The sequence below is a fragment of the Rhododendron vialii genome, chromosome 12a (assembly GCF_030253575.1).
Source record: "Rhododendron vialii isolate Sample 1 chromosome 12a, ASM3025357v1".
NCBI classification, from domain to species: domain Eukaryota; kingdom Viridiplantae; phylum Streptophyta; class Magnoliopsida; order Ericales; family Ericaceae; genus Rhododendron; species Rhododendron vialii.
This window is the reverse complement of record NC_080568.1, coordinates 10,876,196-10,894,461: the sequence shown is the minus strand read 5'-3', so window position 1 is coordinate 10,894,461 and position 18,266 is coordinate 10,876,196. Positions and strand designations below refer to the sequence as shown.

The 18,266-nt window shown below is 39.8% G+C and overlaps 1 protein-coding gene across 1 annotated transcript; it reads right to left on the bottom strand.

Annotated features, from left to right (window-relative positions):
* Positions 1-3,467: 3,467 nt before the first annotated feature.
* On the bottom strand, positions 3,468-6,031 carry LOC131309732 (uncharacterized). Its single transcript, XM_058336324.1, has one exon. The coding sequence runs from the start codon at positions 5,829-5,831 to the stop codon at positions 3,666-3,668; it is 2,166 nt and encodes a 721-aa protein (XP_058192307.1). The 5' UTR covers positions 5,832-6,031; the 3' UTR covers positions 3,468-3,665.
* Positions 6,032-18,266: the final 12,235 nt, after the last annotated feature.

Genomic DNA, 18,266 nt, shown 5'->3' with positions numbered 1-18,266 from the left:
CAACCCGTTCCTATAATTTTTGTACACCAAAAGCACATGGTATATAATAATGCTCCATTCATTGAATAGCGATTCCACGGCTTAATTGATTCATAGGTTTTTCTATATTTTTATAAATGAAAACCAATTCTTAGTTTATCTCCATAATTTTGAATACTTTAAATAATTTACAAAGATCATATCACAGTTTCAAGTAAACCGTGGTTCGAAACTGCTTCGTTTGCTCCGATATATGGAATAATACCCCAAGCGTAGGGTTTAATACGCCGGTTGAAGCATAATAAACCAGAAATCCGGGATCGTACCCAAGGGAATAATTATATGGGTTGATCGGATTTGTAGATGCAAGTAAGGGCTTTCGGCTTTTAGACAGCCAACTTTGTTTTACTTTAAACGGTGGAAATAAAAGGGCTAAATTAAAAACGAATTAACTAGAGAAAAGATAGGCTAGGTCTAGGAATTATTAACACCCAAGACTCGAACTAAATCGCACTCTTCACCCAATTACACAATTTAAGATACTTGATTATAGTTGTCAAATCGGAAGATAAAATGATTTGAGAACCAAGCTAGCTCTAGAATTTATTTGGCAAATACCTCGTGCGACAGAGCTCTAAGCATCATGTGTGGTGGGTAGGCGATGCTCCCATCTACACATGATCAAAGAGGTTAACACCTCGGTGATTTGACAAACAAACCCGAACCTCACATCAATTTTCAAATCAAAGTTTAAAGTTTTATTGGGTGCAAAATGCAATTTTCGCCCGAGCCATGAGGTGCTAATCACCCCATGACCTAACCCTTGAAACTACTCACTCATATCTAGAGAGATAGAAGCAAGCAAAAATCTACTCAACATAATTGAAAAGCAACAATAGAAGAAAATTAGAAATTAAGATAGATCGGGAGAAAATAAACAACTTTAATTAAAGTGACAATATCAAAAACTAACAACTAAAGGCAGGAATTGAAATATTCAAAACTGAAAAATGAAGAACACTCAAGAACAATTTGAAATCTAGATCTAGATCTAAAATTAGGTAAGCAAATCTAATTCTACTTGTTTTTACAAAATGATGAAATAAGCTTTTATACTTCTAAGATCCGCGCTTGAAATATTCCCTAGATGCTCTGAAAATTCGCCCTTAAGTCCCTCAGCATCGATGGCAACGGCCTTAGAGTGCTTTGCTAAGGGGCTCGGCATCGATGTAAAACATTTCCTTCCATCGATGCCTAGATGGATAAGAGATTGGACCACTAAGGGGCTCGGCATCGATGTAACAAATGGCATCCCATCGATGCCGAGCTCAGTAGCTCAGAATTCTGTCTTGGCTGCCTTCCTCCTGTACTGGCAATGACTTGGCAATTCCTTGGCCATCGGGTTGTTTCCACCTTGACATGCCTTAGACTTCATAAATTCCTCTATTTGGCGATTTATCTACAAAACATAACCAAAACACTCTACAAGCAATTATCATTAATAATAACTAATTAAAACTTTAAATTAAACTAAAACTAAGCACTAGCGCACTCTACATTACATTCTCGGATGCTTATCAGAAACCAAAACCGAACCATTGTCGAATGGCTTGGAAATTCATAATCCGTAGGTAGTAGTTTGGTTCTTAATCTATTATAAAATCGAACCAATCTGGTGTATGCTCACGCCTATAAGGTGTAGTGGGGTTTTTCCCGAGCTGAGAAAATCACACTTGAGCACGTGCAGTACACGTAAGGGTACCACGTGAAAGTACATCGTAGACGATTAATCGGGTCATGTACAAGACACGTGGCAGGTCAGGAGATTAACCGGGTCATGTACGAGACACGTGGCAGGTCAGGAGCCCCACAAAGGGTGCATATGAAATGATACGCGTGGCAGCACGGCAGTACCATGTGAGGATGCGTAAGGCCGAGCAAGACAATTGATTAGAAGTAGCGTGTAACGGTGCTCGGCACAATTGCAAGATGCAAAAATGCCAAAACTTATTGATTAATATAAAACAACATGCAATTTTGGCACAAATTAATCACCAAAACAATTAGCGTGGACGAGACCTTAGTGAGTTTAAAGAAACAACTAGGGTTTTGGAATCAATAACTATTAGGATGAAATAAAAACCGGTCAAACCGAATCAACCGACTGAAAAAATTGGTTTGATTTGGTTTTCTTGAACTAATGGATCGGTTTGATTGTTGATTTTGCAAAAAAAATTGAAACTGGCTTGGTTTTGGTTTTTTGGAACCAAAGAACACCGGACCGAACCAAACCAAACCAAATCGAAACACATCATTTTGACCCATGACCCCAAATATTTGCAACAATTCTCAGTGGGCAAATCAAAAGGTTCTCCACTAGGTTGTGACTCCAGCTAAGTTCCAAAAAGGCAGAGACCCCATCTCGCAAATGGATAACCACTTTTTTTTTTGATCACACAATAGAGCCGTAGGTATGGTGTCTGCGTCACTGAATGGATACCTCATTTATAGCGAGCAACCAAAATCATTAGTTTTCTTTTTCCAACATTTTCTGTTTGTCATCTCTATGCATCCAGCGGTATCTGGAGAAGTTAGTAGTTAGTATATTAGTTCACAAGAGGTTCAGAGGCTATTCATAGTCCTGGACACCGATCACGTCCCCTATGAGACTCAAATTTACGCCTCCACTAGAAAAGCATATGAGAATACCAACTTGACAAGTTTGTCTTCTCTTTCTTTTTCCAACATTGAATAAATTACCTTGTGGACTTTGGGCATATATCTTTAAGTGGATTAGGGTGGGTTTATCCTATTATTATTACTGTGTTGAATTTCTTGTACTAAATGTTTTGTCCTAACATAATTTTATTAAATTTTCATTAAAAATTAAAGTATATATTTATCTTTTTGGAAAATGATATTGGTACTCCAAAAATTGATGCAGGCACTCCAAAATCAGTGTAACTCCAAAGCCACTTTTTTTTATTTTTTGGAGTGTTTGTATCAATTTTTAAAGTGCCAATATCATTTATCATCTTTTTTTGAAGACAAATTGTATGTTTATTTGGACGAGAAGAGCTTGAAAATAAGAAAGTATGGATTAAAATTTTAGAAATCCATGATTTTATTAAAACAAATCTATACTGTATTTCATACTAATGTTTTCACTTTTGATTGAAAATATTTGTTTGTTTCCTCATAATGTACCAGTACTTGACATATTTCTCTCCCTGACAAACGATAATCTAAAAATTATTACCACAAAGCTCCTAAAACTTCGGTAAGATGAAAATTAATTTGGGAAATGGATAGTCATAATACCAAAACTGTTTTTGTTAGTGCCAAAATTTTAGCGCATAAAAGTCTTGTACACTGCACATGGTACAAATTCTTTGTACACTAAAGTTTTGACAGTAACAAAAATAATTTTGGCATTATCGTTTTTCAACATTTATGATGGTTAAATTATATAGCGAGGATTGTGAATCTTTTTAGAGTAAATTCCATGACTGGACATCCATTTATTGATAAACATATTACAGAGAAATACGTTATGCTCTCCTACAGATATTCACATACAAAATACTATAGGCTTCTATATAAAGATATTCACACCAGATAACAAGTACTATAGTACATCAAGATTGCCGACTTGCCCAATTTTCTTAATTCCGAAAATCCCAAAGTCACAAACCACATTGGGCGTTGGCTAAGACCGAGGGTCCAAATCCAATCTCGAAACCACGGTTCAGAAAATTACCAAGCCAGTGACAATCATCAAAGGAGCACTGTGGTCCATCTGTTGGGCCCCCCACATCAACGGGGCTCATGAATGTGGACCCCCAAGTTGGTGTTCCATCTTCAAACGAGCTGTGTGTCAACCTCGTTATCCCAAAACCGTCCAATCTAATCGTGAAAATATCTCCGTAGGGCTGATAGTGATGCGGGTTGGAGATTGGTTCGGCCGATACCGCGGCATAGTCTGAAGTGAACACAATATTTTTCCCGTTCGGGCTGAACCACGGGTGGTTGGTCCGACCGCCCGACCCACTTTGGACTAACTTCTTGAGCCCGGTACCGTTCGGGTGGATCATGAATAGTCCGTAACTCCCCGAACCTGGATTCTCCCGATCTGACGCAAAAGCGATCCAATCACCGTTAGGTGACCAATTGCACATCGTATCAGTCCATGGGCCTTTGGTGAGCTGGTGCATCTCACCCTTCTCTCCCTCCACGGCGTCCATTATGTATAAGTTTTTGTGACCTGATCGACCTGACCGGAACACGACCCATTTTCCATCTGGTGAAGGCGACGGAAACGCATTGTTTTCACCACCAGTGGTCAACCTCTTGTAACGCGATTCACCATCATCGTCGTCATCGACATTGATGGAGATCACGTCGACCCTTGTGCTCTCCGTCGCAAATGAAGGTCCCACATTGCTGTACACCACCCCCTTCCTTATTGGGTCCCACGCGGTTGAGAATGCGGTTCCCGAATAGAGCTGACGAAGACCCGACCCGTCCCGGTTCACCGCGTAAAGACCCGAGAGCTTCACGAAAGCGATTCGGTTGCCATCCGGCGAGACAGATGGAAACGACCCGTCAATCCGAAATAGAGATGTTTCGGGTAATGGGCTTTGGATGTTTTCGAGTAACAAGTGATTACATTCTCTCCCATTGTTCCCCCCTCTGCATCTATGGTACCCGATCCGGGTAGAATCGGGGGAAATAAATGGATTATAATGATGGGTTTGTGGCGAAACGGGTTGGGTAATCTCAATAAACTCGTTAGAAACGACGTCGTAGAGCTCTATGTGGCGAAACTCGGAACTGGGCCGCCTCGTCGCCACAGCAATGAAGCTCTTGTTGGCTACCGAAGCTGCCGGCGTGAACGCGTGAAGACCCGGTGGGGTAACTCGCTGAGTCACCACCGAGTCGACATTATTTTCCCAGCTTTTAACAATAATTGCTCTGTATACACTCCACCAACCATCATCACCCCTCCTGTGAAAATACAGAGTCGACTCGTCGGCCCAACTCGGCCACCCACCGTGCTCCACCACCTTAACTCGGCCCGAGCCGTCTTCCGTTCTAAACACATATATATCAGTATCAAGCTCTTCCACCTCACCCTTCCACCCTCTCTCTCCACTCGAAGCCACCGCCGTCAAAACCCCCGACGGCGACACGGCGGGGCTGAAATCCGCCACACCATATGGCGTCAGCCTCCGAGTCAACCCGGTCCTCAACTCCGTCGAGTACACCGCAGCCCAGCTCGTCCGAGCCACCCCCGTGTTCTCATGGGTTGAGACGTAAACCAAGTAATCCCCCACCACGCTCGGCCGATCCTTCATCGAAATGGGTCCCACTTCAAATTTAGAATCGATTTGTCCATCACTCAATAGGGGTACTTGAACACGAGCAGGGATTTGGAGGATGGACCTTTTTCTGGTGCGGTCGGGACCATCGGGGTAGACCGCGTCGAGGTAGACGGACGTCGATCCGTTGCGCTCGGTGACGTAGACGAGGTGGACGGACGGCGGGGATGGGGTTTTGGAGAGAGAGAGGAGAGAGGAAGTGGATGATGGGGAGGGGAAGTGGCCGTTGTAGTTTACGGAGTGTCCGTCGGTGAGTTGGAACTCTAGTTCGGTTGGGTTTTGGGTTTGTGGGACCGGGATTGGAAGGGTGTAGATGTCGAAGGCGTAGTTCGATCGACCAAACGTGGCGAAGATTATGCTGGTGGACCAACTTGGGGTATCAAGGTGTGCCGTTGTAGATGATAATAAAAGGGTTTGAAGGAGAGCTATGGTGAAGAAACAGAGGTTATGGGGGTTGGTTGTGGATTTCATCTCTTTTGCTCTCTCTCTCTCTCTCTCTCTCTCTCTCTCTGCTACTGTTCTCACTTCTCAAGACTCATTATTTATAAATCTTTGAGGTAGTAAGATTAGCAGCTTGGGTTCTTTCTGGTTTAGTACCGTGAGAAGAAAAGAAGGACAAGGGATTCCATTTGTTGAAAATCCTAGATAGGAGTAATTTGGTTGGCCTTAAATTTTCGGTCTTCTGATCGAGTTTTGTGGGTTTTTTTAATGTTAATTTCTGTTATTATTAGGCTCCGTTTATTTAAATGTAAAAATATTTTACATTTTTCATGTAAAATATTTTTTAGAAAACAAATTCGCAAACTTTTTTTTTCTAGTGTTTGGTTGGTACTTAAAAATATTTTAAAAATCAATAAAAAGTGTAAATGATAAAGAGAGATGAGAATATTGGAATTGAGCGTGGATCAAGATTGACAATTGAGAAAATTGAGCAGTAAAAATTGCAGTAGAAGACAACGGGTGTCATTTTCATCCAACTAAAAAAAATATTTTCTCATTTTTTACACAACCAAACAATGAAAAATAGGTAAAATATTTTACTGGAAAACATTTTATGCCTAAATAAACGGAACCTTAATTTTATATTATTTGCAAATTTCTATTCCAATAGACGTTTTTTAGCATTGGGCTGTATTCTTTTAGATTATTCGTTTTCTGTGTCGTGACTCGTGAGGAACCAATTTATGACGAAATGTTAAAAATAGTACTCCCTCCGTCCCAATTTGTTTGTCCAATTGTTGAAATACGTGTTTTTCAAAAATATACTTATATCTTACAATTTAAAATATTTTTTATAATTTTGAAAATTTTGTATAATAAAACTAATTGAGATCTATCAAATAAGATCCGTATTGCATATTAAAAACATTATGAATTGAAAATTATAGCCAATTCTTTGAGAGGTCAAACGCTTTCAAAAAGTCAAAAAGAGGACAAACAAACCGGGACGGAGGGAGTAGTAATGAGAAGTTAAATAATACAGGCTGTCTTTTACAAAAGTTAATTTGGTCCAAATGTACTCAAAACCAATTTGGCCGATCTGGTCCAATAGGAGTTCTAATGGGCGAATTTTTTTTTATTTTTATTTTTTATATTAGTGGTACTGGACGAGCTCGTTAAGATCAGACCCTTGTATATGAAGTTATGAACGGAATGCATTTAAGTGTTCAGCTTGCACCGCTACGAAATTTTACAGCTCATTTAGATGGTGAGAAAAGATGAAATAAGAAAGGAAAATCATTTCTTACCAAATCTTATTTTATTTTTACTGGATGAGAAAAGTAGGAGCCAATCAATTTTTTCTTGTATTTTTCTCTCCATTCTTGACAAAATAGTCTATGCAAATGAGTGATTTTGTTAGAAATCACAATCCTTTCTTTTTCTTCTTTTTCCCATGACATGACATGAAATTACTCCACCATCCGAAAAGGCTGTTAATGGGCCATTCTCAAAGCACTAATTGGTGTGGCTACGATTGCATTGCACTATAGTCCCAGATGATAAGATCAGATTATTAGCTTTGGAGATTATGAAGGTAAGATTTTTTGTTTAGATTCTCAACACTCTCATATGCGTCCCACGATTTTCTCTCTCATCCCGAACCTGGTCCCTCCCTCCCCTCCATTTCCCCCCTGTCCCTTTCTCTTATCTTAGACAAATTTCTCGAATTGATTCTTTACTGTTAATTTTTTTGCAAATTGATTCCTGATGTAAGTTAGGTTTGTTCGTCATTTTCCCGATTTGTATTCTTCTAAATTCTTCTATTTGTCGCCTAGGATTTAAATTTGTACCTGCGGCATCTGTCCCAACTCTCTTGAACCATATATAAATGACTCGGTGACGTCTCCACTTACGTCATATGCGATTGAGAAAACATCAATAAATAGATTTTCTTTGAGCCAAATTACAGCAACATATTTGAGTTAGACCCGAAAGCTCGATTGATAACGCCACGGAAGAAGCCAGGATTTTTGCGTAGAGGCCGAATATACATAATCAAAAATATTATAATAAAGAAAGACAACAATGTGAATTTCTACTAACACAAAAAATACAAAATATTTAAAAACAAAAAAGAAGTTGTGGTGGCACGTGACTGCACGTGCCCCAAGGCGGGTCCGCTGCTGATCTTACGCAACATGTACATTATTACACTGTTACCGAATGTGGGCTTAAGCATCCTTTACAAAGTACATACAAAGAGGGACCATTCCTGTTTGTCAGGAGTGCTACGTATACTACATCACTCACTACACCTAAGGATGGCCATCTCGGCCGACCCGTCCATATCCGATCCGTTATCCGTCCCGAACGGATCGAATTTTTTGGATATCGGGGCGGAAATTTGAAGATCAGATCAGATTGGGAGATAAGTCTGCCTCCGATCTGATCCGCCCCGAATCTAATATCCGATCTGCCTCCGAATACCCGAGCATATAAATACCTATTATTTTGATTTTTAAGGATTAGTCACTAATTAGTCTCCTACCCAGCCGACTTCACTTCACATGAGTCTCCCTCCCCTCACCCATGACTTCTCCCCCCTTCTCTCTCTCCTCCACAACCCCCTCCCTCTCTCTCCAACCCCCCCCCCCCCAGCCGAGAGATGCGGCGATCTCTCTTCAGGAACGGTGGCGGCGAGGCTCCCTTCCATCGCCCCTGAATCCAACAGAACACTCCTCCTCTCCATCACTTCCACTCCACCGTCTCCGTACAGAAGCTACGTCGTTTCAACACCCTGATCCTCGTCTTCCAATTCGCTGCATTCTGCTCCTCCGTCGCCGCTTCCGTTTTCATGCTCATTAACCCTAGGGGCCCCGATTCCCCTCGTTGGTACGACTTTGATGCCATCAGATATGCATACACACACATGTTAGTTTTATCTGTGATTTTTTTTCAATCTATTAGTTTTTTTTTATCGAGTTCCAATCTGTTTTTTTTTTCAAATTCGGATATCCGATTGGATCTTCGTTCCCCGTTCGGAGCGGGGATAGAGGACCAAAATATATATATCTGTTCGGAGTTCGGGGCGAATTCGGGGGTGGGTGGAAGGTTTGGATTCTGATATTGCAATATCTGCCTCTGATCTACCCCGTTGCCATCCCTAACTACAACATCCACCACACGCCCCAAAACAACATCATTTTGGGGCGTCCCTAAAAAAAAAAAAAACCGAAATCTCAAAATCAAAACGCTTTCCCTGTTTCCTCCCAATTCTCAAACCAACTATTCTACAGAGGGGAGATAGGGAGGGAAAGGGAGAGAGAATTGGGAATCACCACAGCCGACCACCGCCACCGCCAACCACCACTGGACCCTCCTTATCCACCTTTGGCGACACCACTCCTGGGAAGAGAAAGGACCAGACTAATTCGAAATCGTTGGGTTTTCAGTCTATTTTAGTGGGATGCGGGCTCATCTCTCATGAAGACACAGAGTTATTTTTGTGGTTATTTAAGACTTGGAGGACATGGATGTGGGGTTGTGCTCCGAAAGCAATGATTACTTACCAGTGTATGGCCATGAAGAATGCTTTAGAAATTGTGTTCCTTGACACCCGACATTAATGGTGCATATGGCATATTATGAAAAAGTTGCCCAAAAAATTAAATGGGTGCTACGCCTATGAGAATATTAGTTCATGTATGCGTAAGCCAGTATGGAATTCATTGACAATAAAACAATTTGAGGATGCTTGGGATGGGTTCATCAAAAAATATGAGCTTCAAAGTAACCCATGGTTATTAGGGTTGTATCTAGAGAGGAAACGATGGGTTTCTGCTTATATGAATGATTGCCTTTGGGCGGGAATGTCATCTACACAAAGAAGTGAGAGTATATATTCATATTTTGATGGTTACATTAATTCAAAGACGACCTTGAAATAATTTGTAGAGTAGTATGAAAATGCATTGGCGCAGAAGGTGGAGAGTGAAAACCAAGAAGATGTGAAAAGTTGGCACACTTACATCCCGTTAGTAACTAAAAATGATTTGGAGAAGCAATTTCAAAATGTTTACACGCATGAGAAGGTTAGAGAGTTTCATAATGAATTTTTCGAGAGACTTAAGTGTTCTTGTAGTCTAAAAAAAAAAAGCATGTCCGAATATGAAGTGAAAGAGTAGGTTACATATGGAGAAGGAAAAGAGAGAAAGAGATTTCAAGTGCCATTTATTGTTGATTTTAATTCAGAAACTAATGAAGCACGTTGTAATTGTCAATTGTTTGAGTTCATAGGAATGGTTTGTAGACATCAACTAACGATGTGGTGTCAAATGGGAGTTGAAAGAGTGCCTAACAAGTATGTCTTCAGAAGATGGTGCAAAAATGTGAAGAGGGCCCATACTAAAATTCGGATTAGTTACGATAAATACTCAACGTCAATTGAAGCGTATTGGCATGACAACATGTGCAATCTCTTCAATGAGGTTGTCGATTTAGCAGAATGTTCTTAAGAGAAGTATGACATGGTGATGACAATGGTACGTGAGCTAAAACAAGAGTTGATGGAAGCTTCGATCATTTGTAAAAGTAATGTGGTTTCACTTGGTGATGACATGGGTACTCATATTGATCCTATTTAACTTGGAGATGGGCTTATAACATCCAAAATAGAGCACGAACATTTTTGACCCAGAAGGTCTTTGATGAAAATGGAGACCGCTGTGCAAAAAAAAGCAAGGTGTTGTGGAAATAGCCGTTAAGAAGAAAAGAGAAACAAAAAAAGACATTGTCCAATGAAAAAATCAAGGTATAAGTTCTTTATTATTTGTTGCTTACTAGTTATTTTTTTTTGTTTGAACTACTTACTAGTTAATATTGACATATAGATCTATTCAATGCATGTGTAATAGTTATATTTGTTGCCAATTTCAGGAGGTTAAGAAAATTGCAGTTTGCCATGAGTTCAGGACACAAGAGAGTGTTGTAAATGTACATATAAGGAACTTTATTTTTAATTGCACAATCTTCTGTTTCATGTAAAAGTTATTAATAATCGTTCTTTATTGTTGGGCAGGGTCCCCAAGCTACATGGGGCATTCAATGTGGTCAAACATTATTCCCCGTAACATGCAATCAAATGTGACACAAGGAAGAACCATCTTCCCATTTTCTCCAACTCTTTGCCCAACCGGAATAAGCTTAAACCAATTTAGACCTTTTTTTCCAAGTTCACAAAGCTTCTTCAATGGTCAAGTTTGGGGAGGTCAATCAATTCTTGTGGGTAGCCAATCTTGGGGAGGACTGTAACGCCCCTGAATTTTGGTCTATAAAAATTTCGTTAAATATTTGAATTTTATTTGGATTACTTATTTTTACTTTCAGTAATCCGTCGTAATTAGATTCTAGTCTTTCGGGGCCAATCGAATTAGATTCCAACCGACTACTTGGAGGAGCCGAGCAACCAAACTCAACTAGTTGCTAAATGAACCTTTTGGACCTTTTGAATCTTCTGCCATTACCCCTTGGTCTATAGTGGTTAGGGTAATCTTTGTCCATTGGACAATAAACTTTTCATTATTATATTTGACTAAAAGTACATGTAGTCTTTCAAAATCTTAGTTTAAGATAAAAAGTACTTGCACTTCTTTTATCCATTGGTCTTTAACCGCAAGGGGAATTATTATCCATTGGGTAATAGCTCTAATCTTCCAACAAGGTACAATGTTTTGTTAAAATAATCAAGTATGGATTTCCCATGTGATTTTTGTACTAAATATATCTAAACCCTAGATTTTCAAAGTACTTTATTTATTAAACTAGTACTTGTACTCTATTATAAACTAATGGGGAGAATCCTAGCCTATTATTTAATTGGGGTACTTGGTACCACACCTATATTTAAATATAGAGCTTTTGTCACATGCTTTAAAGAACAACTTTTGATTATTTTAATATAAAAGTTCCCTAGTTACTATTGTCCATTGGACAATAAAAGTTAGGGAATTTATTACCCAATGGGTAAAAAGATTTGTCTTCCATCTAGTACAAGGATTGAATAATCTAGTCTTTTTCCTAATTGCCCATGTGATAAAGTACGTGTTATTTTATTATAAAAGTACTTAGTAGCCTTTAAGGCTTAAGATTCTTAAAGTACTCTTATATTATTTTATATTAGGGTTTTGTACTCAATTGGATTAATTTATTGGGGAGTTTATCTTCCTAGAGTACATTAGTACACTAGTTTATTTATTAAATGGGACATGTGCCTAATTGTAATTCTTTATTGGGTATTTGATTTTGTGAATCTTGTACTTTGTACCTTTTATATTATATGCATATTTATATAGTGTACTAGGAGAGAGAGCGAGAGAGAGAGAGAGAGAGTAGCCGAGAGAGAGGGAGAGAGGGAGAGGGAGAGAGAGAGAGAGAAGGAAGAAAGAGGAAGATTTGATTGTACCACTCTTGATTCCCATGATCTTCCTACATCTTTCAAAATCCTTGGGAAATATTCTTCCTAGCCAAGAATCTAACCTCCTTTGTACCATTACCAATTGTTTAAGACCAAATCTTGTACCCTTGTCTCCTTGTTTCCAACAAATCTTCCTAAATCCAATCTTTGGTACAAATCTTAGCCATGCAAGCCTAATACCCTAACCCATCAAGCTTTCAATCAAAGTTTGACAAGTGAAAGATTGAGTTATGGAGCAAATCCATGGAGGATTTGGAGAGAGAGAGGGCCGGCCTTAGAGAGAGAGGGAGAGCCCAAGAGTTTTGCCTATAAATAGCAAGTCATTCCAAGCATTCAACTCACACCTTCACCTAGCAACTTCTCTCTCTAGAAAAATTTGTGTTCTTTCTTTGTTCTTTCTTTTATTCTTCTTGTTCTTGAGTTCTTCAAGAAACTCAACCTAAGCCGCCACTAAGCCGCCACCCGACCACCCTTCGATCCATAAAGTAGAGTAGTGTTAGTCAAGAGAAGTTTCGAGAGAAACCTTTCTCTTTCGAAGCTACCGGAAGCATACCGTAGGAAGTTACTCCGTTCGATAGCCGACTAACCTTCCGTAGCCGTTACTACCGCCTAGAAGAACGGTAAGGAAATCCTTACTTACTTCCTATTTACTTACTTACTCAAGTATAACGTTGTTATTTTGAATTGATAAGAAGAATGGTAGAATACCTTTACTCATTTCCCTAAGTTTAAGTAGATTCGAAAGATAGAACTTATCGTTTGTTTAGAAGTATTTGTATTTTGATCTTTAAAATGATTAATGCATATATGAATTGCTTGTATTACTTGTGGTGTGATTAAGCATAAGTGATTTCACTCCAAAGGCGTCCGTACATGTGGCGTTGTGCTTTGAATAAGCATAAGTGATACACTCTAAGGGCGTCCGTACATGTGGCGTTATGCTATAAGTTGTGATTGAGCATGATAAGTAGTATTTAGTTGGATGATCTTGTTAGATTCATGCTTGCTTTTGTCCTACCGCGGAGTCTTTGCATGAGAATGAGACACGAGAATCGAGAAAGTAGAAACATGACACCTAGGGTGTAGTTAATAAAAAGGCGTGTTTGAAAAGGGTGAAATGTTTTGAAAACCGCAATGTGGCCGGACGTGGTAGCCCATTGTGTGGTGTGTGTTATGTGTGCCAATGGGAACCCGAGACGGCAGAATCATTATGAGGATACTCGGGAGACCGGAACGGCGGAACCGAGGTTGGGTGTGTAGCTTGGTTATCCGCGGTACGGAGCCAATGCAATATGTGACGGCAGAACCATTGTAAGGATACTCGGGAACCCGGAACGGCAGAACCGAGGTTGGGTGTGTTAAAAAACAATTTTTGAAAAGATGATACATTTATGAAATGTGGAAAATGTTTTCCGAGGAAGGAAATATTTTGAAACTACATAATGACCAGTTTCAGGTGGCATTATGTGAGTTGTGTGCGTGTGTAAAGGTAAGATTTGTGAAAAACCCAATAAGAACCCGGAGCGGCGGAATCATTGTGGAGATACTCGGGAACCCGGAGTTGCGGAACCGAGGGTTTTGAATTGTGGCTTGGTTATCCGCGGTACGGAGCCAATGCAAATGTTTTTGTGTGCCAATGGGAACCCGGGACGGCGGAACCATTGTGAGGATACTCGGGAATCCGGAACGGCGGAACCGAAGTTGGGTGTGTAGCTTGGTTATCCGCGGTACGGAGCCAATGCAATTGTGTGCCAATGGGAACCCGGGACGGCGGAACTATTGTGAGGATACTCGAGAATCCGGAATGGCGGAACCGAGGTTGGGTGTGTTAAACAAGTGGTTTTTGAAAAGTTGATTTGTAAGTGAAAATGTTGACACGGTCTAACGATGAGTTGTGTAGGAGAAACACGAAAAATCTTGGACACCAACGATAGATGATTAACGAATGTGGATGTGTTATCGATATTGTCTTTTGTAGCTGTGTATAGACGTATCATGTGAAAATAGATGTTTTATGATAACCTGTTGTTTGTAAGTTATGGGTTAGCGGGTATGGGATTGTTCTGCTGAGCTTTTGTAGCTCACGGTGTTGCCTTTTTGGTGACCCTGACATATTATATTGGTGACGACGCCGGTATAATGTGTCAGACCTTGTAGATGATCAAGATGAATAGTACACCTTGGAGGCTTTTGGAGCTGAGGAGCTGGCTAGGATGGAGAAGCAGATGGAGCTGTAGTTAGGAACCCCAGAACCCTTGTCATTTGTGTAATTATTGAACTCTTGTGGGAGTTTTGTTGTAATAAGAGCCAAACTCTATTTTGAGGTTTTCAATGAAATTGTCTTTTTAACGTACTCAAAATTCGGGGCGTTACAAGGACAATTAAGTTTTATGGAAGATCAAGGTCAATATTTGGGGGGACTACAACTAAGGTTGGCAATGGGGCGGGTAGGGGTGGATACCACTATCCCCATCTCCGATCCCCGAATCCAAATCCATCCCCATCCCCTCCCTGATCCCTACCGGGGAATTATTTTTATCCTCCATCCCCTCCCCAAACGGGGAACGGGGATCCCCGTGGGGAATCGGGGATCCAACTGGAACCACAGGCAAAATCGGTATTCTTAATCCGGTATCCCTCCTGTAGCAAAACGCCAAGAATAAACAACACACACAGAGCTCTTTAAAGCTTCGTTTCTTAGTCTCTCAACACGACGCTATTTCATGAGTTTCCAACGTGAACAATATTTATCAGATGTGAACAATATTTATCTGACTAGAACTATCGATTTGAGCTCTTCTTTCTACTAATTTTCTATCCGTGGTAAGTGAATTCAATTACTTTTATGTTAATTGACAGTGAGATTTAGTTTCTTTCTTTCTTCCTCACTTATGTATATATAGTGCTCCTATATAATTTTCATTTATGTATATTACTTATTTATTATATATATATACACACACACACACACAAACGGGGCGGGGACGGGGCGGGGACAGACTCATACCCATCCCCTACCCGTTCCCCATTTTTTTATAAAAATTATCCCCATCCCCTATCCGATCTCCAAAAAATCCCCGAATTCCCAACCCATTTGGGACGGGGAATGGGGCGGGGTGGGGCGGCCGGGATTGCCATCTCTACAACCAAATCTACTACAAACTCAAGAGAATGGATGTTAAGGAGAACCAAGTTTCCTTGATATGATGAATGCAGCAAATAATAATGGAGAGTAGTTCACTTGGTTGTTCTATGAAAATGATGAATATGTATTGTTATTTTGATTGGTCATGACATTGATGAATCTGTAATAGTATTAGCATTACGATTGCTTTGGTGAACCTATAAATGTTGCAAGGTTGCAATGTGTTGAAATATATTGGATGAGTGCAATTTATATTAGTCAAACATATTGTGTTGTATCCGTATCGTTTCCATATCTGTACCGTATCGTATCTTGAAAGATGTATTGTGTCGTATTCGTATTTTCTGAAAAATTCAACAGAGTTTTCCTTGTTTTTAGTCTAGCCCGACGTCATAACTTCTTAGTCAATGTGGACACCTTTCAAATGGGGCATCGCCATACAGATTGATCACGCTTGTTGGTTCCAATTCATAAACCAAGATCGTGGATATTCCATAGTTAGGAACATCACCACATGATAACGGTTATCATCCAAATAGAGTAGCCACCTAGTTTATTAAAACTACGAAAAATAGATAGAGATTTCGAGTACGGGAGCCAAGAGTACAATAAGGGGAATGTGTTAGGCACCCCTCTTTGCCCAGTCGTGAGATTGGCCCATAATCGTTCGACATGCAATGTATATTTGCTTTATTTAATTTAACACATGATCTGGTTTTTAGCCTTTAACAGTTGATAAGGTGAGCCAGTACGATAATTGAAAACATGTATCAAAATAAGCAGAAAACAAATATGTCCCAACAAATAGATCCCTCGGTCGGTGAATTGATGTCACGGCTGAGGAATCCCACTGGACCGATGTATTGGCCAAATGATTCATTCCCCAGCCGATGTTCTTCCTCACACCAGAACAAAGAGTTAATTAGGAATTAAAATACTACGATTAAAGTATAAAAACAAGAGATGAATCAAACCAAAGGCCCCTGGGCCTCACCACCTTGATCCCTCAGTGTTTGATTGCTTCGGATTGAGAGTGATTGACTAATTTGCTTCTTGTAAACCCTAGGATTAGGGTTTGGACTTCAGAATTTGATTGTCGGATTAGCGACTCCCTTCGGGAGGTTAGAGCTTTTGTAGAGGGGATTTGAGAGAGTATATTTGCAAAATTTCGTAGCCGAAGAGGGTGTGTCAGTATATTAATTTCGGAACCCAAGGGCTCCTTTATATAGGCATAGGGATGACACACCTCAACCAATCAAAATCGATCGATTGAATTGGAGTTATAAGGCAACACGAACTCCTCATGGTAATTTCCTTACGTAGCCCGAACGCATCGGGATTTGGTTGCTAGGGTTTTGTGAATGGATTAAACGATTGATAGAACATTCCAGATTCTGGAAAATAAACAATCTAGTGGCTGAGTTAACAGTTAAGCAGCCGAAGGATAGACCTGGCGGCTGAAAAATCAATCTTTCAGGGAGATTTTCAAGCAACAAGTTTCACAGGTGAAGAAATGATGTTGAGGCCGTGAGATCGATGTTACGGCCGAAAGATGGATTTTCTTAGGATACTGTATTTTTGTCTGAAAGACTATTTGACTCTGGATTGGGTCCTCTAAGTGGCTAGAAGTTCTCATCATAAGTCATAAGGTTTACAAAAAGTCAATCAGCAATCACTGTATCCATATCATCATCGGGATGGTCCCCAAGGTGGGACTTGAAATAATCGTTAGGCCAAATTAGAGTGTCTACAGTCAGCAGCAATAGCAACAGAAAAAAGAGCAAAACAGCAGTTCATGGCAAAACACCATTCCCATTGTTTCAGAAATGTTCAAGGTAGATAGAACCTCTGAAGGAAAAAAAAATCAGGCCTTGCCTTAAAAGCTTCAGGACAATAACTAATAAAGAAAACCTCCATAGAGAAGTTCCAAGAAGTTGACACCATAGTGATATTTGAATTTCATAATGCACCACTCATTATCTCAAAAATGGAGTACAAACTTGTGGAGTATCTTTTTAAACAAGCCATGAAACATTGTCAAATTGGAGCAAATGCCATGAGCCGAACATCATCATAATTGTCTACCCTAAGCTATATTACAAGCAAAATGAAAAAGAAAAATCTTAAGTGTAGCTAGTATCTCTTCTTGACTGCATGCTCCATACACCAAGCAGAACTTGATTTTGGAGTTGTGGAACTGCTTTGTTGATCTTGGTAGGATTCCTCTAAAAATCTGAAAGAAGATCAATAAGTGATCAACACAAGATCATGCTATAGTTTCTAGAAGCAAATTTTAAATTTGGATAATGTGCGCCAAGCATAGAGAAGCATAATCAAATGGAAATAGATACAAAGAAAGAAACTTGAACCCATGACCTTCACCTTGCAGAAAAGCAGAACACAACTTGCAAACAATGAGATTTTGTCCTTATTGGCGATCTAAATTACCTCAATACATAACAAGAAAATTCAAACCATGATAGGAATGGCAAGAAAATTGTGCTTAAAACATTTCGGTTATCAAATAATTCAACTATTAGTTAAGGATCAGCTACAGATTTTGCTTCACACTTGGTGGAGCAGTTGACCACTTACCATGTAAAAGATGAGTTAGTGCGGAATGAGCCAAAGTCTTGTGGATTTGCAGCTAATGTATCATATAAAATTGCATATGCTTTGCTTTGAAATGGGCAAGAGATGGACACTGATAAAAGCTACAAGGCAGCTTTGGGGCACTGCCCACTAGAAAGCACATCAAATTGATAATGAGGAAAGGAAAACTCAATTAAAAGGAGGTAGGCACGAGCAAACTCAAATAAAAATCCCGTTACCAACACTCGTTTGTCTA

Coding starts and splice junctions, on each gene's coding strand:
- LOC131309732 (XM_058336324.1), bottom strand. CDS start 5,831: ATGAAATCCACAACCAACCCCCATAACCTCTGTTTCTTCACCATAGCT.